Source organism: Heptranchias perlo, chromosome 1 (assembly GCF_035084215.1).
Source record: "Heptranchias perlo isolate sHepPer1 chromosome 1, sHepPer1.hap1, whole genome shotgun sequence".
Lineage (NCBI taxonomy): Eukaryota > Metazoa > Chordata > Chondrichthyes > Hexanchiformes > Hexanchidae > Heptranchias > Heptranchias perlo.
In genome coordinates, this window is record NC_090325.1 from 4,367,581 (window position 1) to 4,390,763 (window position 23,183).

The 23,183-nt window shown below is 55.9% G+C and overlaps 1 protein-coding gene across 1 annotated transcript; it reads left to right on the forward strand.

Moving 5' to 3' along the window:
• The first annotated feature begins 8,374 nt into the window (after positions 1-8,374).
• Positions 8,375-22,815, forward strand: LOC137322553 (protease-associated domain-containing protein 1-like). The gene is made up of 5 exons (XM_067985497.1): positions 8,375-8,511; positions 11,491-11,591; positions 19,909-20,018; positions 21,209-21,376; positions 22,547-22,815. The coding sequence occupies exons 1-5, from the start codon at positions 8,445-8,447 to the stop codon at positions 22,665-22,667; spliced, it is 567 nt and encodes a 188-aa protein (XP_067841598.1). The 5' UTR covers positions 8,375-8,444; the 3' UTR covers positions 22,668-22,815.
• The last annotated feature ends 368 nt before the right edge of the window (positions 22,816-23,183 follow it).

Sequence of the window (23,183 nt, forward strand, 5' to 3'; positions counted from 1 at the left end):
ACATCACTGCACTGGGCAATGGGGGATCACTGCACTGGGCAATGGGGGATCACCGCACTGGGCAATGGGGGATCACTGCACTGGGGGACGGGATATCACTGCACTGGGCAATGGGGGATCACTGCACTGGGGGACGGGACATCACTGCACTGGGCAATGGGGGATCACTGCACTGGGCAATGGGGGATCACTGCACTGGGGAATGGGGGATCACGGCACTGGGCAATGGGGGATCACCGCACTGGGCAATGGGGGATCACCGCACTGGGCAATGGGGGATCACCGCACTGGGGAATGGGGGATCACCGCACTGGGGAATGGGGGATCACCGCACTGGGGAATGGGGGATCACCGCACTGGGGAATGGGGGATCACCGCACTGGGGAATGGGGGATCACCGCACTGGGGAATGAGGGATCACTGCACTGGGGGACGGGATATCACTGCACTGGGGAATGGGGGATCACTGCACTGGGGAATGGGGGATCACTGCACTGGGGGACGGGATATCACTGCACTGGGGAATGGGGGATCACCGCACTGGGGAATGGGGGATCACCGCACTGGGCAATGGGGGATCACCGCACTGGGGAATGGGGGATCACCGCACTGGGGAATGGGGGATCACCGCACTGGGGAATGGGGGATCACCGCACTGGGGAATGGTGGATCACCGCACTGGGGAATGGGGGATCACCGCGCTGGGCAATGGGGGATCACCGCACTGGGGAATGGGGGATCACCGCACTGGGCAATGGGGAATCACCGCACTGGGCAATGGGGGATCACCGCACTGGGGAATGGGGGATCACCGCACTGGGCAATGGGGGATCACCGCACTGGTGAATGGGGGATCACCGCACTGGGGAATGGGGGATCACCGCACTGGGGAATGGGGGATCACCGCACTGGGGAATGGGGGATCACCGCACTGGGCAATGGGGGATCACCGCACTGGGCTATGGGGGATCACCGCACTGGGGAATGGGGGATCACCGCACTGGGCAATGGGGGATCACCGCACTGGGGAATGGGGGATCACCGCACTGGGCAATGGGGGATCACCGCACTGGGCAATGGGGGATCACCGCACTGGGCAATGGGGGTTCACCGCACTGGGCAATGGGGGATCACCGCACTGGGCAATGGGGGATCACCGCACTGGGCAATGGGGGATCACCGCACTGGGCAATGGGGGATCACCGCACTGGGGAATGGGGGATCACCGCACTGGGGGACGGGATATCACTGCACTGGGGAATGGGGGATCACCGCACTGGGCAATGGGGGATCACAGCACTGGGCAATGGGGGATCACTGCACTGGGCAATGGGGGATCGCCGCACCGGGGAATGGGGGATCGCCGCACCGGGGAATGGGGGATCGCCGCACAGGGGAATGGGGGATCCCTGCACTGGGGAATGGGGGATCGCCGCACTGGGGAATGGGGGATCGCCGCACTGGGGAATGGGGGATCGCCGCACTGGGGAATGGGGGATCGCCGCACTGGGGAATGGGGGATCGCCGCACTGGGCTATGGGGGATCGCCGCACTGGGGAATGGGGGATCGCCGCACTGGGGAATGGGGGATCACCGCACTGGGCAATGGGGGATCACCGCACTGGGCAATGGGGGATCACCGCACTGGGCAATGGGGGATCACCGCACTGGGCAATGGGGGATCACCGCACTGGGCAATGGGGGATCACCGCACTGGGCAATGGGGGATCACCGCACTGGGCAATGGGGGATCACCGCACTGGGGAATGGGGGATCACCGCACTGGGCAATGGGGGTTCACCGCACTGGGCAATGGGGGATCACCGCACAGGGCAATGGGGGATCACCGCACCGGGGAATGGGGGATCGCCGCACCGGGGAATGGGGGATCGCCGCACAGTGGAATAGGGGATCCCTGCACTGGGGAATGGGGGATCGCCGCACTGGGGAATGGGGGATCGCTGCACTGGGGAATGGGGGATCGCTGCACTGGGGAATGAGGGATCGCTGCACTGGGGAATGGGGGATCTCCCCAATGGAGAATGGGGGATCACTGCACTGGGGAATGGGGGATCACTGCACTGGGCAATGGGGGATCACTGCACTGGGCAATGGGGGATCACTGCACTGGGGAATGGGGGATCACTGCACTGGGGAATGGGGGATCTCTGCACTGGGCAATGGGGGATCACTGCACTGGGCAATGGGGGATCACCGCACTGGGGAATGGGGGATCACCACACTGGGCAATGGGGGATCACCGCACGGGGCAATGGGGGATCACCGCACCGGGGAATGGGGGATTGCCGCACTGGGGAATGGGGGATCACCTCAGTGGGGAATGGGGGATCCCTGCACTGGGGAATGGGGGATCCTTGCACTGGGGAATGGGGGATCCCTGCACTGGGGAATGGGGGATCACTACACTGGGCAATGGGGGATCTCTGCACTGGGGAATGGGGGATCACTGCACTGGGGAATGGGGGATCTCTGAACTGGGGAATGGGGGATCCCTGCACTGGGGAAGGGGGAATCACTGCACTGGGGAATGGCAGATCACTGCACTGGGGAATGGGGGATCACTACAGTGGGGAATGGGGGATTACTGCACTGGAGAATGGGGGATCACTACAGTGGGGAATGGGAGATCACTGCACTGGGGAATGGGGGATCACTACAGTGGGGAATGGGGGATCTCCACACTGGGGAATGGGGGATCACTGCACTGGGGAATGGGGGATCACTGCACTGGGGAATGGGGGAGCTCCACACTGGAAAATGGGGGATCACTGCACTGGGGAATGGGGGATCACTGCACTGGGGATTGGGGGATCTCTGCACTGGGGAATGGGGGATCACTGCACTGGGGAATGGGGGAGCTCCACACTGGAAAATGGGGGATCACTGCACTGGGGAATGAGGGATCACTGCACTGGGGAATGGGGGATCTCCACAATGGAGAATGGGGGATCTCCACACTGGAGAATGGGGGATCCCTGCACTGGGGAATGGGGGATCCTTGCACTGGGGAATGGGGGATCCCTGCACTGGGGAATGGGGGATCACTACACTGGGCAATGGGGGATCTCTGCACTGGGGAATGGGGGATCACTGCACTGGGGAATGGGGGATCTCTGAACTGGGGAATGGGGGATCCCTGCACTGGGGAAGGGGGAATCACTGCACTGGGGAATGGCAGATCACTGCACAGGGGAATGGGGGATTACTACACTGGGGAATGGGGGATCACTACAGTGGGGAATGGGAGATCACTGCACTGGGGAATGGGGGATCACTACAGTGGGGAATGGGGGATCACTACAGTGGGGAATGGGGGATTACTGCACTGGAGAATGGGGGATCACTACAGTGGGGAATGGGAGATCACTGCACTGGGGAATGGGGGATCACTACAGTGGGGAATGGGGGATCTCCACACTGGGGAATGGGGGATCACTGCACTGGGGAATGGGGGATCACTGCACTGGGGAATGGGGGAGCTCCACACTGGAAAATGGGGGATCACTGCACTGGGGAATGGGGGATCACTGCACTGGGGGACGGGACATCACTGCACTGGGCAATGGGGGATCACTGCACTGGGCAATGGGGGATCACTGCACTGGGGGACGGGACATCACTGCACTGGGCAATGGGGGATCACTGCACTGGGCAATGGGGGATCACCGCACTGGGCAATGGGGGATCACTGCACTGGGGGACGGGATATCACTGCACTGGGCAATGGGGGATCACTGCACTGGGGGACGGGACATCACTGCACTGGGCAATGGGGGATCACTGCACTGGGCAATGGGGGATCACTGCACTGGGGAATGGGGGATCACGGCACTGGGCAATGGGGGATCACCGCACTGGGCAATGGGGGATCACCGCACTGGGCAATGGGGGATCACCGCACTGGGCAATGGGGGATCACCGCACTGGGGAATGGGGGATCACCGCACTGGGCAATGGGGGTTCACCGCACTGGGCAATGGGGGATCACCGCACAGGGCAATGGGGGATCACCGCACCGGGGAATGGGGGATCGCCGCACCGGGGAATGGGGGATCGCCGCACAGTGGAATAGGGGATCCCTGCACTGGGGAATGGGGGATCGCCGCACTGGGGAATGGGGGATCGCTGCACTGGGGAATGGGGGATCGCTGCACTGGGGAATGAGGGATCGCTGCACTGGGGAATGGGGGATCTCCCCAATGGAGAATGGGGGATCACTGCACTGGGGAATGGGGGATCACTGCACTGGGCAATGGGGGATCACTGCACTGGGCAATGGGGGATCACTGCACTGGGGAATGGGGGATCACTGCACTGGGGAATGGGGGATCTCTGCACTGGGCAATGGGGGATCACTGCACTGGGCAATGGGGGATCACCGCACTGGGGAATGGGGGATCACCACACTGGGCAATGGGGGATCACCGCACGGGGCAATGGGGGATCACCGCACCGGGGAATGGGGGATTGCCGCACTGGGGAATGGGGGATCACCTCAGTGGGGAATGGGGGATCCCTGCACTGGGGAATGGGGGATCCTTGCACTGGGGAATGGGGGATCCCTGCACTGGGGAATGGGGGATCACTACACTGGGCAATGGGGGATCTCTGCACTGGGGAATGGGGGATCACTGCACTGGGGAATGGGGGATCTCTGAACTGGGGAATGGGGGATCCCTGCACTGGGGAAGGGGGAATCACTGCACTGGGGAATGGCAGATCACTGCACTGGGGAATGGGGGATCACTACAGTGGGGAATGGGGGATTACTGCACTGGAGAATGGGGGATCACTACAGTGGGGAATGGGAGATCACTGCACTGGGGAATGGGGGATCACTACAGTGGGGAATGGGGGATCTCCACACTGGGGAATGGGGGATCACTGCACTGGGGAATGGGGGATCACTGCACTGGGGAATGGGGGAGCTCCACACTGGAAAATGGGGGATCACTGCACTGGGGAATGGGGGATCACTGCACTGGGGATTGGGGGATCTCTGCACTGGGGAATGGGGGATCACTGCACTGGGGAATGGGGGAGCTCCACACTGGAAAATGGGGGATCACTGCACTGGGGAATGAGGGATCACTGCACTGGGGAATGGGGGATCTCCACAATGGAGAATGGGGGATCTCCACACTGGAGAATGGGGGATCCCTGCACTGGGGAATGGGGGATCCTTGCACTGGGGAATGGGGGATCCCTGCACTGGGGAATGGGGGATCACTACACTGGGCAATGGGGGATCTCTGCACTGGGGAATGGGGGATCACTGCACTGGGGAATGGGGGATCTCTGAACTGGGGAATGGGGGATCCCTGCACTGGGGAAGGGGGAATCACTGCACTGGGGAATGGCAGATCACTGCACAGGGGAATGGGGGATTACTACACTGGGGAATGGGGGATCACTACAGTGGGGAATGGGAGATCACTGCACTGGGGAATGGGGGATCACTACAGTGGGGAATGGGGGATCACTACAGTGGGGAATGGGGGATTACTGCACTGGAGAATGGGGGATCACTACAGTGGGGAATGGGAGATCACTGCACTGGGGAATGGGGGATCACTACAGTGGGGAATGGGGGATCTCCACACTGGGGAATGGGGGATCACTGCACTGGGGAATGGGGGATCACTGCACTGGGGAATGGGGGAGCTCCACACTGGAAAATGGGGGATCACTGCACTGGGGAATGGGGGATCACTGAACTGGGGATTGGGGGATCTCTGCACTGGGGAATGGGGGATCACTGCACTGGGGAATGGGGGAGCTCCACACTGGAAAATGGGGGATCACTGCACTGGGGAATGAGGGATCACTGCACTGGGGAATGGGGGATCTCCACAATGGAGAATGGGGGATCACTGCACTGGAGAATGGGGGATCACTGCACTGGGGATTGGGGGATCTCTGCACTGGGGAATGGGGGATCACTGCACTGAGGAATGGGGGATCGCTGCACTGTGGAATGGGGGATCTCTGCACTGGGGAATGGGGGATCTCTGCACTGGGAAATGGGGATGTCTGCACTGGGGAATGGGGGATCCCTGCACTGGGGAATGGGGGATCACTGCACTGGGGAATGGGGATCACTGCACCGGGGAATGGGGGATCCTCGCGCTGGGGATTGGGGGATCCCCGCGCTGTGGAATGGGGGATCAAAAGCTCTGGGGAATGGGGGATCTCTGCATTGGGGAATGGAGAGTTTTCCCCCTGATTCCCATTGACTTCAATTTTACTAGGGCTCCTTGGTGCCACACTCGGTCAAATGCTGCCTTGATGTCAAGGGCAGTCACTCTCACCTCACCTCTGGAATTCAGCTCTTTTGTTTACTTTTTGACCAAGGCTGTAATGAATTCTGGAGCCGAGTGGTCCTGGCGGAACCCAAACTGAGCATCGGTGAGCAGGTTATTGGTGAGTAAGTGCCGCTTGATAGCACTGTCGACGACACCTTCCATCACTTTGCTGATGATTGAGAGTAGGCTGATGGGGCGGTAATTGGCCGGATTGGATTTGTCCTGCTTTTTGTGGACAGGACAAAACTGGGCAATTTTCCACATTGTCGGGTAGATGCCAGTGTTGTAGCTGTACTGGAACAGCTTGGCTAGAGGCGCAGCTAGTTCTGGAGCACAAGTCTTCAGCACTACAGCTGGGATGTTGTCGGGGCCCATAGCCTTTGCTGTATTCAGTGCACTCAGCCGTTTCTTGATATCAGGTGGAGTGAATCGAATTGGCTGAAGACTGGCTTCTGTGATGGTGGGGATCTCAGGAGGAGGCTGAGATGAATCATCCACTCGGCACTTCTGACTGAAGATGGTTGCAAATGCTTCAGCCTTGTCTTTTACACTCATGTGCTGGACTCTGCCATCATTGAGGATGGGGATGTTCACAGTGCCTCCTCCTCCCGTTAGTTGTTTATTGTCCACCTCCATTCTAGACTGGACATGGCAGGACCAAAGAGCTTTGATCTGATCCGTTGGTTGTGGAATCGCTTAGCTCTGTCTATAGCATGCTGCTTATGCTGTTTAGCATGCATGTAGTCTTGAGTTGTAGCTTCACCAGGTTGGCACCTCATGTTTAGGTTTTTCCCTCGTGTTAGTTCTCTCACCATCTGCAGCAGGCCCAGTCTGGCAGTTCTGTCCTTCAGGACTCGGCCAGCTCGGTCAGTAGTGGTGCTACCGAGCCACTCTTGGTAATGGACATTGAAGTCCCCCACCCAGAATACATTCTGTGCCCTTGCTACCCTTAGTGCTTCCTCCAAATGGTGCTCAACATGGAGGAGGACTGATTCATCAGCTGAGGGAGGATGGTAGGTGGTAATCAGCAGGAGGTTTCCTTGCCCATGTTTGACCTGATGTCATGAGATTTCATGGGGTCCAGAGTCAATGTTGAGGATTCCCAGGGCCACTCCCTCCTGACTGTTTATCACTGTACCGCCACCTCTGGTGGGTCTGTCCTGCCGGTGGGACAGGACATACCCAGGGATGGTGATGGAAGAGTCTGGGACGTTGGCTGAAAGGTATGATTCTGTGAGTATGGCTATGTCAGGCTGTTGCTTGACTAGTCTGTGGGACAGCTCTCCCAATTTTGGCACAAGTCCCCAGATGTTCGTGAGGAGGACATTGCCCGATCGACTGGGCTTGGCATTGGTCAGGACCTGTACTCCAGGTTAGGGGTAGGACCTGGGCCTGAGTGGTCAGGGTCAGGGTCAGGGGGCAGGTCAGGACCTGTGCCCCAGGTTAGGGGTAGGACCTGGGCCTGAGGGGTCAGGGTCAGGGTCAGGGGGCAGGTCAGGACCTGTACCCCAGGTTAGGGGTAGGACCTGGGCCTGGGCCTGAGGGGTCAGGGTCAGGGTCAGGGGGCAGGTCAGGACCTGTACCCCAGGTTAGGGGTAGGACCTGGGCCTGAGGGGTCAGGGTCAGAGGGCAGGTCAGGACCTGTACCCCAGGTTAGGGGTAGGACCTGGGCCTGAGGGGTCAGGGTCAGGGTCAGGGGGCGGGGTGGTCTCGTGTGACGAAGGAGCAAATTCGAAACGCCCGCTGTGATTGACAGTTCAACTGTCCAATCGTAACACGGTGTTTATTTAATAGACAATGAAGGCAACCAATCAGAATTCAGCCCCGGGCCCGTCCCTGGACCAATCCACGGCTGGGGCGGGACAGACCTCGAGCTCCCGCCCCGGTGATTGACAGCAGTTACTACCAATGGGGAAGCGGTCTCCTGTGACCCATCCAATGAAGAGAGGCGTGGGCGTGAACCGTCACCGTGATGGACAGAAGACGGAGCCAATGGGAGATGCGCACCCCTGCCTGTGTATCCAATGAGAAGCTGCGGCGGCGGCGGCGGGGGCGGGCATTCACTCCTCCGGGTCCCGGGCGCCCGGCGGCTGATTGACAGCGGCTGCTGGAGGCAGGATGTGGCCGCTTGTGTGCGGCTGCTGGCCGGCTCTTGTCCTGCTCCAGCAGGCGCTGCTAACCGCAGGTGGGTTAATGCAACGCGTTCCGTTCATTGCATTGGAGATTTTAACCAGATTAAAAGGCAGGGCCCCTGGGGGCGGGAGACGGGAGCTCGGGGCAAGGACTGCGGACAAGGGAAACTGGATCCAAACCCAAACCAGGGTCTGGTGCAGGGGGCAGAGCAGCAAGGGAGGCTGTTGGCCATTGCATGTGGGCAGGTGTCAGCCTGGCTCAAAGGTCCACTCCTATCTCTCGGCTAGGAGCAGGCTGACAGTCCAGTCCAGTCCTTTAGGTGTCAGCTGTGGTTCAGTGGGTGGAACTCTCGCCTCTGAGGCAGAAGATTGTGGGTTTAAACCCCACTGTGCGGCACTGAGGGAGTGCAGCACTGTCGGAGGGTCGGTACTGAGGGAGCGCCGCACTGTCGGAGGGTCGGTACTGAGGGAGCGCAGCACTGTCGGAGGGTCGGTACTGAGGGAGCGCCGCACTGTCGGTACTGAGGGAGCGCCGCACTGTCGGTACTGAGGGAGCGCCGCACTGTCGGTACTGAGGGAGCGCCGCACTGTCGGTACTGAGGGAGCGCCGCACTGTCGGTACTGAGGGAGCGCCGCACTGTCGGTACTGAGGGAGCGCCGCACTGTCGGTACTGAGGGAGCGCCGCACTGTCGGTACTGAGGGAGCGCCGCACTGTCGGTACTGAGGGAGCGCCGCACTGTCGGTACTGAGGGAGCGCCGCACTGTCGGCACTGAGGGAGTGCAGCACTGTCGGAGGGTCGGTACTGAGGGAGCGCCGCACTGTCGGTACTGAGGGAGCGCCGCACTGTCGGCACTGAGGGAGTGCAGCACTGTCGGAGGGTCGGTACTGAGGGAGCGCCGCACTGTCGGAGGGTCGGTACTGAGGGAGCGCCGCACTGTCGGTACTGAGGGAGCGCCGCACTGTCGGTACTGAGGGAGCGCCGCACTGTCGGTACTGAGGGAGCGCCGCACTGTCGGTACTGAGGGAGCGCCGCACTGTCGGTACTGAGGGAGCGCCGCACTGTCGGTACTGAGGGAGCGCCGCACTGTCGGTACTGAGGGAGCGCCGCACTGTCGGTACTGAGGGAGCGCCGCACTGTCGGTACTGAGGGAGCGCCGCACTGTCGGTACTGAGGGAGCGCCGCACTGTCGGTACTGAGGGAGCGCCGCACTGTCGGTACTGAGGGAGCGCCGCACTGTCGGTACTGAGGGAGCGCCGCACTGTCGGAGGGTCGGCACTGAGGGAGCGCCGCACTGTCGGAGGGTCGGCACTGAGGGAGCGCCGCACTGTCGGAGGGTCGGCACTGAGGGAGCGCCGCACTGTTGGAGGGGCCGTCTACCCTCTCCGGTGGACCGAAAAGATCCCATGGCCACTATTCAAAGAAGAGCAGGGGAGTTCTCCCTGATGTCCTGGGCCAATATTGATCCCTCAACCAACGTCACTAAAACAGATTATCTGATCATTAACTCATTGCTTTTTGTGGGATCTTGCTTTGTGGAAATTGGCTGTCGCGATTCCTACATTCCAACACTTCAAAAGTACTTCATTGGCTATAAAGTGCTTTGGAACGTCCTGAGGTTGTGAAAGGCGTTATTTTTTTTACTGTCTGATGAGCTGTTAAACCAAAGCCCCTTCTGGGAATCAATCTCCATCAATTAGCCTACAACAGACTTCTTTGAATAGTGCCTTGGGATTTTTAGATCCACCAGAGAGGGTCGTGGTTTAACAGCTTATCTGAAACGCAGCACCTCTGACAGCGCAGCACTCCCTCAATACTGCATAGTGGGGCTTGAACCCACAATCTTGAACATGTGACCTTCTGACTCAGAGGTGAGAGTGCTCCCCACTGAGCCACGGCAGACACCTAGGAGATGGGGTGGGATTGTGACCCAAGTTCTGATGTCTGCTCTGTCGCTGATGAGTCGGTGAACGTGAGCACATTATCGACCTCAGGGCCTTCGGTACACAGTTTAAATTTTAGATATTTCTAGCAGCTGTGGCCAAAATCTGAATGGGTTGGACCAAGGCAGAGTCTGTGCGGGGGGGAGGGGCCGGCGCCCGGTCTGTGCGGGGGGGGAGGGGCCGGTGCCCGGTCTGTGAGGGGGGGGGGGTGGGGCCGGCGCCCGGTCTGTGCGGGGGGGGAGGGGCCGGCGCCCGGTCTGTGCGGGGGGGGAGGGGCCGGCGCCCGGTCTGTGCGGGGGGGGAGGGGCCGGCGCCCGGTCTGTGCGGGGGGGAGGGGCCGGCGCCCGGTCTGTGCGGGGGGGGAGGGGCCGGCGCCCGGTCTGTGCGGGGGGGAGGGGCCGGCGCCCGGTCTGTGCGGGGGGGGAGGGGCCGGCGCCCGGTCTGTGCGGGGGGGAGGGGCCGGCGCCCGGTCTGTGAGGGGGGCCCGTGCTCGGGCTGCGAGGTGGGAGGGGTTTACAGGCATATGAACATTGGAAATTAACAGGCAGGAAAAGACCAGCTGGTCCATCAAGCTTGCCCCACTGCATGATGGCTGGAACATCATGGCTAATCACTTCTTGGCTCCTCACACCTCGGCCTGACCACCCCCCGACCTCAATCTCCTGAGAAAATCAGAGAAAAAAATCCCAGGGTCAATAAGGGGAAAATACTCTGTAAACTCCCTCTCCGACCCTGCCTCAGGCGATGGAAACCAGTCCAGGAGATCACACGGACCCAGCGTTATCTATAAAGACTCTTACCTTCTATATGATGTGACCTCTGCCCCCAGTCAGGATCCGGTCCCGGTCCCTCTCGAAGGCTCGGAGAGCGTCAGTTCCCACGTCACCAGCCGGCATCGTATTCCAGAGGTTCACTGCTCTCCGGGAGAGGAGGAACCGCCCAACATCCAGTGCGCTCCTACTCTTCCATCGTTTAAACTCGTGCCCCCCAGTGCCCCCCCCCGAACCTGTTAAACTGGAATAATCTCAATGGTTTGGGTCGATTGATTCTCTTATGTCTGACTTGTTTTTGTTTAATTCTTCAATACAGGTCTGGGAGTCAATGAGTATTTATATTTCCAAGTTCTGAGCCCTGGAGACATTCGGTACATCTTTCAGACAAACCTGGCCAAAGACTTTGGTGGTATTTTTGTAAGTACTGGCTAGTTTTGCAATATTGCTGTGGTTCTCCAGGCCTCTGCTGCCTCAGCCCTTTCTGACTGTGCTGCACGATATCCGGATAACTCAACAAGGGACACAAAGGAGCACAGGTCACAAGGTCACACAAACAGTCGACGCCATGTTTGTTTCGTGTCTTGAGTTCATAGATAGAAAGAACTTGCATTTATATAGCGCCTTTCACGACCTTAGGACGTCCCAAAGCGCTTTACAGCCAATGATGTACTTTTGAAGTTCAGTCACTGCTTTAATGTAGAAACATAGAAAATAGGAGCAAGAGTAGGCCATTCGGCCCTTCGGGTCTGCTCCACAATTCAAAATGATCATGGCTGATCGTCTAACTCAGTACCCTGTTCCTGCTTTTTCCCCATATCCCTTGATCCCTTTAGCATTAAGAAATATATCTATCTCCTTCTTGAATACATCTAATGACTTGGCCTCCACTGCCTTCTGTGGTAGAGAATTCCACAGGTTCACCACCCTCTGAGTGAAGAAATTTCTCCTCATCTCGGTTCTAAATGGCATACCCCGTATCCTGAGACTGTGACCCCTGGTTCTGGATTCCCCAGCCATCGGGAACATCCTCCCTGCATCTAGTCTGTCTAGTCCTGTTAGAATTTTATATGTTTCGATGAGATCACCTCTCATTCTTCTAAACTTTAGTGAATGTAAACAATTTTACAACACCAAGTTATAGTCCAACAATTTTATTTTAAAATTCACAAGCTTTCGGAGGCTTCCTCCTTCCTCAGGTGAATGTCAAGAAATCCTCGAACCTCTGTTTACAATTGTTTACAACCCCAGTCCATCACCGGCATCTCCACATCATGGCTACTAGTGAATATAGGCCTAGTCGACCCAATCTCTCCTCATACGTCAGTCCTGCCATCCCAGGAATCAGTCTGGTAAACCTTCATTGCACTCCCTCCATGGCAAGGACATCCTTCCTCAGATAAGGAGACCGAAACTGCACACAATACTCCAGATGTGGTCTCACCAAGGCCCTGTACAACTGCAGTAAGACATCCCTGCTCCTGTACTCAAATCCTCTTGCAATGAAGGCCAACATACCATTCGCCTTCCTAACTGCTTGCTGCACCTGAATGCTCACTTTGAATGCCTCTTTGCATCCTCCTCACAGCTCACATTCCACCCCAGCTTTGTGTCGTCTGCAAACTTGGAAATGTTACATTTAGTTCCCTCATCCAAATCATTGATATATATTGTGAATAGCTGGGGCCCAAGCACTGATCCCTGCGGTACCCCACTAGTTACTGCCTGCCACCCGGAAAAAGACCCGTTTATTCCTACTCTCTGTTTCCTGTCTGTCAACCAATTCTCAATCCATGCCAGTATATTCCCCCAATCCCATGTGCTTTAATTTTGCACACTAACCTCTTGTGTGGGACCTTATCAAAAGCCTTCTGAAAATCCAAATACACCACATCCACTGGTTCTCCCCTATTTATTCTACTAGTTACATCCTCAAAAATCTCCAGCAGATTTGTTGAGCATGATTTCCCTTTCATAAACCCATGCTGACTTTGTCCAATCCCGTTAATGCCCTCCAAGTGTTCTGTTATCACATCCTTTATAATAGACTCCAGCATTTTCCCCACTACTGATGTTAGGCTAACTGGTCTGTAATTCCCTGTTTTTTCTCTCCCTCCTTTTTTAAATAGTGGGGTTACATTTGCCACCCTCCAATCTGTAGGAACTGTTCCAAAGTCTATAGAATTTTGGAAGATGATCACCAATGCATCCACTATTTCCAGGGCCACTTCCTTTAGTACTCTGGGATGTAGATTATCAGGCCCTGGGGATTTGTCAGCCTTTAGCCCCATTAATTTCCCTAGCACTTTTTTTTTACTAATACTGGTTTCCTTCAGTTCCTCCGTCTCACCAGACCCTTGGTTCCCTAACATTCCTGGGAGGTTATTTGTGTCCTCCTTTGTGAAGACAGAACCAAAGTATGTGTTTAATTGTTCTGCCATTTCTTTGTTCCCCATTATAATTTCCCCCATTTCTGACTGTAAGGGACCTACATTTGTCTTCACTAATCTTTTTCTCTTGACATATTATAGAAGCTTTTACAGTCAATTTTTATGTTCCCTGCTAGTTTACTCTCATACTCTATTTTCCCCTCTTAATCAATCTCTTTGTCCTCCTTTGCTGAATTCTAAACTGCTCCCAATCCTCAGGCTTGCCGCTTTTTCTGGCAATTTTATATGCCTCCTCTTTGGATCTAATACTATTGCTAATTTCTTTTGTAAGCCACGGTTGAGCCACCTTTCCTGTTTTATTTTTGTGCCAGACAGGAATGAATAATTGTTGTAATTCCTGCACACGATCTTTAAATATTAACCATTGCCTATCCACCATCATCCCTTTTAGTAAAGTTCCCCAATCTATCATAGTCAACTCGCACCTCATACTTTCCTAATTTCCTTTATTTAGATTTAGGACCCTAGTTTCGGATTCAACTACCTCACTCTCCATCTTAATGAGGAATTCTATCATGTTATGATCGCTCTTCCCTAAGGGACCCCGCTCAACAAGATTGTTAATTAATCCTTTCTCATTGCACAATACCCAGTCTAGGATCGCCTGTTCTCTAGTTGGTTCCTCAACGTATTGGTCTAGAAAACCATCACGTACACACTCCAGGAATTCCTCCCCCACAGTATTATTGCTAATTTGGTTTGACCAATCTATATGTAGATTAAAGTCACCCATGGTCATAGTTGTACCCTTCTTGCATGTACCCTAATTTCCTGTTTAATGCCCTACCCTACATCTCCACTACTGTTTGGGGGCCTATAGACAACTCCCACCAATGTTTTCTGCCCCTTGGTGTTTCTTAGCTCCACCCATACAGATTCCACATCGTGATTTTCCGAGCCAATATCCATCCTCACTATTGCGTTGATTTCCTCCTTTACTAACAATGCTACCCCACCTCCTTTCCCTTTTTGCCTGTCCTTCCTAGATAGTGAATACCCCTGGATGTTCAGTTCCCATCCTTGGTCACCCTGCAGCCATGTCTCCGTAATCACAACTATATCATACCCGTTAATATCTATCTGCGCTGTTAATTCATCTACCTTATTGCGAATGCTCCGCGCATTAAGACACAATGCCTTGAGACTTGTCTTTTTAAGATTGCTGGTCATCTTAGTTTTGTTTTGCACTATGCCACGTAAAAAACGCGGCAGCCAATTTGGGCACAGCAAGATCCCACCAACAGCAATGAGATGATGACCAGATAATCTGTTTCAGTGATGTTGGTTGAGGGATAAATATTGGCGCCAGGACACAGAGGAGAACTCCCTTGCTCTTCCTCCAATAGTGCTGTGGGATCTTTTACGTCCACCTGAGAGAGCAGACGTGGCCTCGGTTTAACGTCTGATCCAAAAGCTGGCACCTCCGACAGTTGCAGACTATCCCCGAGCTATTTGTGGCCCTTTCTAAGGGCAGATGACTGAGGGATGGGGACCCAGGAGTTATTTGGCCCCTGTCTCGCTCGGGGGCAGTAGCCCGGGTGGAGGGATGGGGAGACAGAAGAAGGAAATTGGAAAGTCTCTGCGGTTTTCTGCCGTCTCTCCTGAAGGTGGCGGCCCTTGTTGCAGTGCACTCTGCCCAAGTGCTGTGAGTTTTGGCCGGGTATTAAAAGATGGAGGGCACCAAAGCTGAGACTCGACCTCTGTGCACACGTATAGGCGTGTATATAATCATACTGGTCTTGTCCCACTTCTCTCTCTCTAACCCTGCTCTTCTCCCATTCCCCCTCTCCCGCCACTCCTCTAACCCCGATCTCCCATTCCCCCTCTCCCTCCACTCCTCTCACCCTGCTCTTCTCCCAATCCCCCTCTCCCTCCACTCCTCTAACCCTGCTCTCCTCCCAATCCCCCTCTCCCTCCACTCCTCTAACCCTGCTCTTCTCCCATTCCCCCTCTCCCTCCACTCCTCTCACCCTGCTCTTCTCCCATTCCCCCTCTCCCTCCACCACTCTAACCCTGCTCTTCTCCCATTCCCCCTCTCCCTCCACTCCTCTAACCCTGCTCTTCTCCCATTCCCCCTCTCCCTCCACTTCTCTAACCCCGATCTCCCATTCCCCCTCTCCCTCCACCTCTCTAACCCCGATCTCCCATTCCCCCTCTCCCTCCACTCCTCTAACCCCGATCTCCCATTCCCCCTCTCCCTCCACTCCTCTAACCCCGATCTCCCATTCCCCTCTCCCTCCACTCCTCTCACCCTGCTCTTCTCCCATTCCCCTCTCCCTCCACTCCTCTAACCCTGATCTCCCATTCCCCCTCTCCCTCCACTCCTCTAACCCTGCTCTTCTCCCATTCCCCCTCTCCCTCCACCACTCTAACCCTGCTCTTCTCCCATTCCCCCTCTCCCTCCACTCCTCTAACCCTGCTCTTCTCCCATTCCCCCTCTCCCTCCACTTCTCTAACCCCGATCTCCCATTCCCCCTCTCCCTCCACCTCTCTAACCCCGATCTCCCATTCCCCCTCTCCCTCCACCTCTCTAACCCCGATCTCCCATTCCCCCTCTCCCTCCACCTCTCTAACCCCGATCTCCCATTCCCCCTCTCCCTCCACTCCTCTAACCCCGATCTCCCATTCCCCCTCTCCCTCCACCTCTCTAACCCCGATCTCCCATTCCCCCTCTCCCTCCACCTCTCTAACCCCGATCTCCCATTCCCCCTCTCCCTCCACTCCTCTAACCCTGATCTCCCATTCCCCTCTCCCTCCACTCCTCTCACCCTGCTCTTCTCCCATTCCCCTCTCCCTCCACTCCTCTCACCCTGCTCTTCTCCCATTCCCCTCTCCCTCCACCACTCTAACCCTGCTCTTCTCCCATTCCCCCTCTCCCTCCACTCCTCTAACCCCGATCTCCCATTCCCCTCTCCCTCCACTCCTCTCACCCTGCTCTTCTCCCATTCCCCTCTCCCTCCACTCCTCTAACCCCGATCTCCCATTCCCCCTCTCCCTCCACTCCTCTAACCCTGCTCTTCTCCCATTCCCCCTCTCCCTCCACTCCTCTAACCCTGCTCTCCTCCCATTCCCCCTCTCCCTCCACTCCTCTAACCCCGATCTCCCATTCCCCCTCTCCCTCCACTCCTCTAACCCTGCTCTCCTCCCATTCCCCCTCTCCCTCCACTCCTCTAACCCTGCTCTTCTCCCATTCCCCCTCTCCCTCCACTCCTCTAACCCTGCTCTTCTCCCATTCCCCCTCTCTCTCCACCACTCTAACCCTGCTCTTCTCCCATTCCCCCTCTCCCTCCACTCCTCTAACCCCGATCTCCCATTCCCCCTCTCCCTCCACTCCTATAACCCCGATCTCCCATTCCCCCTCTCCCTCCACTCCTCTAACCCCGATCTCCCATTCCCCCTCTCCCTCCACTCCTCTAACCCTGCTCTTCTCCCATTCCCCCTCTCCCTCCACTCCTCTAACCCTGCTCCTCTCCCATTCCCCCTCTCCCTCCACTCCTCTAACCCCGATCTCCCATTCCCCCTCTCCGTCCACTCCTCTAACCCTGCTCTTCTCCCATTCCCCCTCTCCCTCCACTCCTCTAACCCTGCTCTTCTCCCATTCCCCCTCTCCCTCCACTCCTCTAACCCTGCTCTTCTCCCATTCCCCCTCTCCCTCCACTCCTCTAACCCTGCTCTCCTCCCATTCCCCTCTCCCTCCACCACTCTAACCCTGCTCTTCTCCCATTCCCCCTCTCCCTCCACTCCTCTAACCCCGATCTCCCATTCCCCTCTCCCTCCACTCCTCTAACCCCGATCTCCCATTCCCCCTCTCCCTCCACTCCTCTAACCCTGCTCTTCTCCCATTCCCCCTCTCCCTCCACTCCTCTAACCCTGCTCTCCTCCCAATCCCCCTCTCCCTCCACTCCTCTAACCCTGCTCTCCTCCCATTCCCCTCTCCCTCCACCACTCTAACCCTGCTCTTCTCCCATTCCCCCTCTCCCTCCACTCCTCTAACCCCGATCTCCCATTCCCCCTCTCCCTCCACTCCTCTAACCCTGCTCTTCTCCCATTCCCCCTCTCCCTCCACTCCTCTAACCCCGATCTCCCATTCCCCCTCTCCGTCCACTCCTCTAACCCTGCTCTCCTCCCATTCCCCCTCTCCCTCCACTCCTCTAACCCCGATCTCCCATTCCCCTCTCCCTCCACTCCTCTAACCCCGATCTCCCATTCCCCTCTCCCTCCACTCCTCTAACCCCGATCTCCCATTCCCCTCTCCCGCCACTCCTCTAACCCTGCTCTTCTCCCATTCCCCCTCTCTCTCCACCACTCTAACCCTGCTCTTCTCCCATTCCCCCTCTCCCTCCACTCCTCTAACCCCGATCTCCCATTCCCCCTCTCCCTCCACTCCTCTAACCCTGATCTCCCATTCCCCCTCTCCCTCCACTCCTCTAACCCTGCTCTTCTCCCATTCCCCCTCTCCCTCCACTCCTCTAACCCTGCTCTCCTCCCATTCCCCTCTCCCTCCACCACTCTAACCCTGCTCTTCTCCCATTCCCCCTCTCCCTCCACTCCTCTAACCCCGATCTCCCATTCCCCTCTCCCTCCACTCCTCTAACCCCGATCTCCCATTCCCCTCTCCCTCCACTCCTCTAACCCCGATCTCCCATTCCCCTCTCCCTCCACTCCTCTAACCCTGCTCTTCTCCCATTCCCCCTCTCCCTCCACTCCTCTAACCCTGCTCTCCTCCCAATCCCCCTCTCCCTCCACTCCTCTAACCCTGCTCTCCTCCCATTCCCCTCTCCCTCCACCACTCTAACCCTGCTCTTCTCCCATTCCCCCTCTCCCTCCACTCCTCTAACCCCGATCTCCCATTCCCCCTCTCCCTCCACTCCTCTAACCCTGCTCTTCTCCCATTCCCCCTCTCCCTCCACTCCTCTAACCCTGCTCTCCTCCCATTCCCCTCTCCCTCCACTCCTCTAACCCTGCTCTTCTCCCATTCCCCCTCTCCCTCCACTCCTCTAACCCCGATCTCCCATTCCCCTCTCCCTCCACTCCTCTAACCCCGATCTCCCATTCCCCTCTCCCTCCACTCCTCTAACCCCGATCTCCCATTCCCCTCTCCCTCCACTCCTCTAACCCTGCTCTCCTCCCATTCCCCCTCTCCCTCCACTCCTCTAACCCTGCTCTTCTCCCATTCCCCCTCTCCCGCCACTCCTCTAACCCTGCTCTCCTCCCAATCCCCCTCTCCCTCCACTCCTCTAACCCTGCTCTTCTCCCAATCCCCCTCTCCCTCCACCCCTCTAATCCCTTGTCCCTTGCTCCCTCCATGCCACCGATGGTGATCACTCACTTGGCCACAATGTTCCTGCCCTCTGGAACTCTCTCCATTTGCCTCTTCCCTCCCAGCTTTAAAAGGTCTCCTCAAACCCTCGCGTATTGAATTCCCCCTCTCCTATTCTCCCCTCCTCCTTGGCGCACATTGTTTATTGTTACTCCTGAAAGTGCCTTGTTGATGAAAGTTCCTTATAATGATCTGCTTTTTTTTTAGATTGTTTAATTGTAGTGTTGAGTTTAACAGCGAGCAGATAGGAGAGTTGAGCCGTGTCGGCAGTTTGGGTGGGAGGCTAGTTTGCTTTCAGGTGGAAGTCTTGCATCCTAAACTGTGGGTTTAAAATTCTCATCCTTGTGTTCAAATCCCCCCATGGCCTCGCCCCTCCCTATCTCTGTAACCTCCTCCAGCCCTACAACCCTCCGAGATCTCTGCGCTCCTCCAATTCTGGCCTCTTGCGCATTCCCGATTTTAATCGCTCCACCATTGGCGGCCGTGCCTTCAGCTGCCTGGACCCCGAGCTCTGGAATTCCCTCCCTAAACCTCTCCACCTCTCTCTCCTCCTTTAAGACGCTCCTTAAAACCTACCTATTTGACCAAGCTTTTGGCCACCTGTCCTAATATCTCCTTCTGTGGCTCGGTGTCAAATTTTGTCTGATAATCGCTCCTGTGAAGCGCCTTGGGACGTTTTACTACATTAAAGGCGCTATGCTATATAAATGCAAGTTGTTGTTGGGACTGGTTGCACCTTGCCGTATTTGGTTTGTACCACTAGATGTCCTCAGTGAGCTAGGGGGACAAGGGCTCCCCCTGGTGTCAGTGAGCTGATATTGCAGCATTTTAACCTACCCCTCAGGTCCATTTGATCCTCACACTCCTATTTGACTGCAAGAGCCGCCCCTTCCTGCCTCCATTTAGTAATAGTCCTGTGACGTCCAGTGTTTGGAACATTGACTATACTTTGTGTTTCTTTATGCAGCACACGAGATACGAGCAGATTTATCTGGTTCCAGCGGATCCACCCCACGCCTGCAGTGACTTAAACAATGGGGCCTTCATTCAGGATCAGATCGCCTTGGTGGAGCGAGGGTAAGTTTAACCAGCTCAATTAACACTGGTCTAAAGAAAGAACCTGCATTTATATAGCACCTTCCACGACCTCCCAAGGACGTCCCAAAGTGCTTTCCAGCCAGTGAAGTACTTTTTGAAGTGTAGTCACTGTTGTGATGTAGGAACCGCGGCAGCCAATTTGTTCACAGCAAGATCCCACAAACAGCGATGAGTTCCTCCGGTACCGTGGCCAATAATCCTCCTTCAGCTGACAGAACAGACTAGCTGGTCGCTCATTCATTTGCATTTTGTGGGACCTTGCTGTGCACAGATTGGCTGCCACGTTCCGCACTTGGAAAGAAATTCATCGTCTGTGAAATGTCTCAGTGTATTGAGGCCCTGTATAAGTGAAAAGCTTCCAAATATTTTTTTATTCACTCCCTGACTTGTGTCCCTGGGATTGAACATTCAACCTTGAACAAATTGTCTGGATGGGTTTTTAATCAACTCCCATCAGAGTCTTGAAGACTTTTAGGTCACTTGAAAGCCTTGTTATGTTCATTGGGATAGTATGAGTATCTCTCATTACTCAGGACATGAACCTTTATCCTGGTTCTTTGAAAAGTTTGAATTGTGCTGTGTTTTTCTGAGCACTTTTTTTTGCTGCTACTTTGATACAACTAGCGCCCCCTGGTGGCTGAGTGGGTTAATGCATGGTGTGACGTAACGTTACGCTTCATGGATCAGAGGGCCTTGGGGTTCGATCGCTGGTCTCTGCTGCGTTAATGTATCAGAGGTGGGGGGGGGGGGGTGGAATCAGGCCCCCACAATCGCTGTCCGGTGACCCCCCGCTGGACAGCGCGTGTGTAGATATCAGTAGCAGTCTCGGTTGTAATGGAGGAATAACCAGCCCGCAGAGCAGGACTGGTCCCCTTGGGTCAGACGACGGGGGACCCCTGGAATCCGTACCCCAGAGAGAGTCAGCCTTTCGCAAGAAATGGGTGGGTGGGGGCAGGGAATGGCTTTCAAAAAGGAATTGGATAAATATTTGAAGAGAAAACGTCTGCAGGGCTACGAGGAAAGAGCCGGGGAATGGGACTAACTGGCTTGCTCTTACAAAAGAGCCGGTATGGGCTCGATGGGCCGAATGGCCTCCTTCTATGCTGTAACCATGCTATGATTCTAATCAGAGCGCGGTAAACATCTGTCTGTCTCTCTGTGTCCCAAAGGGACTGCTCCTTCTTGTCCAAAGCCCGCGTTATTCAGGAGCACGGCGGCAGGGCAGTGATAATCTCGGACAACATGTACGACAACGACAGCTCGCACATCGAGATGGTGCAGGACGGCACGGCCAGGGAGAGCGAGATCCCAGCTCTGTTCCTCCTCGGCAAGGACGGGTGAGTTTTTGGGCCTCCAGCGAAGACTTTCCCCTCCGTGACCCAAACATCTCCGCTCGCTTCTGAAGCACTCCCAAAAAAAAGTGTAGTGGAACTGGTGCAATAATCCAGAGAACGGGAGTTCAAATCCCACCGCGGCAGTTTGAGAATTGGAATACACCTTTTTAAAAAAAAAACATCTGGAAATAAAGTAAAAGTGACCGTGAAGCTGTCGGATTGTCGTTAAAAACCCAACTGGTTCACTAATGTCCTTTAGGGAAGGAAACCTGCCGTCCTTACCCAGTCTAGACGTGACTCCAGGTCCAACACCAATGTGATTGACTCTGTTGTGTCCAAGTGCTACTGCCAACCTAACAGCACTGTGGGAGAACCTTCACCACACGGACTGCAGCGGTTCAAGAAGGCGGCTCACCACCACCTTCTCAAGGGCAATTAGGGATGGGCAATAAATGCTGGTCTTGCCAGCGACGCCCACATCCCCATGAATGAATTTTTTAAAAATCTCAAATCGTCCAACACGAGGGAGGGAGGGAGGGAGTTAGAACTGCCCTGTGGCTCCCAAACTAATGTCCAGTTGAAGAGCAGGTCCAGCGGAGGCTGGGAGCAGGCCCTCTGCCCGGGCCCCTCACGGGTTGGGCTCAGGCGAGCAATACCCTTCTGCTCATTTCGCAAAGTGATTACGGGGGCGAGGGAGGCCATTCGGCCCGTCCATCCAGAATGACCCCCATTGCAAGATCTAATTATCTCCTGGAGTGACTCCAGGGCGTAGACCTCCATTGGTGTGGTAGAAGTTTGGAACTCTCTTCCGCAAACGGCAATTGATACTGGCTCAATTGCTAAATTTAAATGCGAGGTAGATAGCTTTTTGGCAACCAAAGGTATTAAGGGATATGGGCCAAAGGCAGGTATATGGAGTTAGATCACAGATCAGCCATGATGTTATCAAATGGCGGAGCAGGCACGAGGGGCTGAATGGCCTACTCCTGTTCCTATGGTCTGTGAGTCCATTCCGTGAGTCGGCCACTTTATGCGTGAGGATCAGTACTAAAGTGAGCTTTTTAATGATGCGTTGGTTGGGCCACAGTTCGAGCACTGCGTGCCCCATTATAGAAAGGACATTAAAACCATGGAGTGAAATGACGCTGTTTTCTTTCCCCTCCCGTTGGGCAGGTACATGATCAGGCGGTCGCTGGAACTACACGGGCTCCCCTGGGCTGTGATCTCGATACCAGTGAACGTGAGTGGGATTCCAACCTTCCAACTCAAACAGCCACCCTGGACCCTCTGGTAAAGACGGACCCTGACCTGGGGTGGGGGGGCCTGCACGTTTGCACTACTCCGAATTGCTAAAATATCTTTCTCTCCGATCGAATGAAGACTTTGTGACGGTTGTGCTTTCACACATTTTTATTTAATAAACAAATTTGTTCTTCACTTTTCATCTCCCTCCCCGCCCCCGTTTTCTCTCACTCCGCCTCTCCCACAGGTGCTGTCTCCTGCCGGGACACGGGTTCGTGAGTATAGTCGCCCGAGTGGCCATTCTTCAGTGGCTGAACCCAGATGGGTGGTGGTAGGATATTCAACCATAGGGGGCATCACCAAGCTCAATCCTGTCCGGTCACATGGTTTCTCGCAGGATCCACGGGCAAAAGTGGGAACACTGGCTGATTATTTTCCCACCCAGCTGCAGGGCTACGGACCGGCTGCTGGAAGGTGGGATTAAAATGGGCACCTGGTTGTTCTTTGAGCCGGCGCGGACACGATGGGCAGAATGGCCCCCTTCTGTGCTGTATCTTTTCTATGGTTC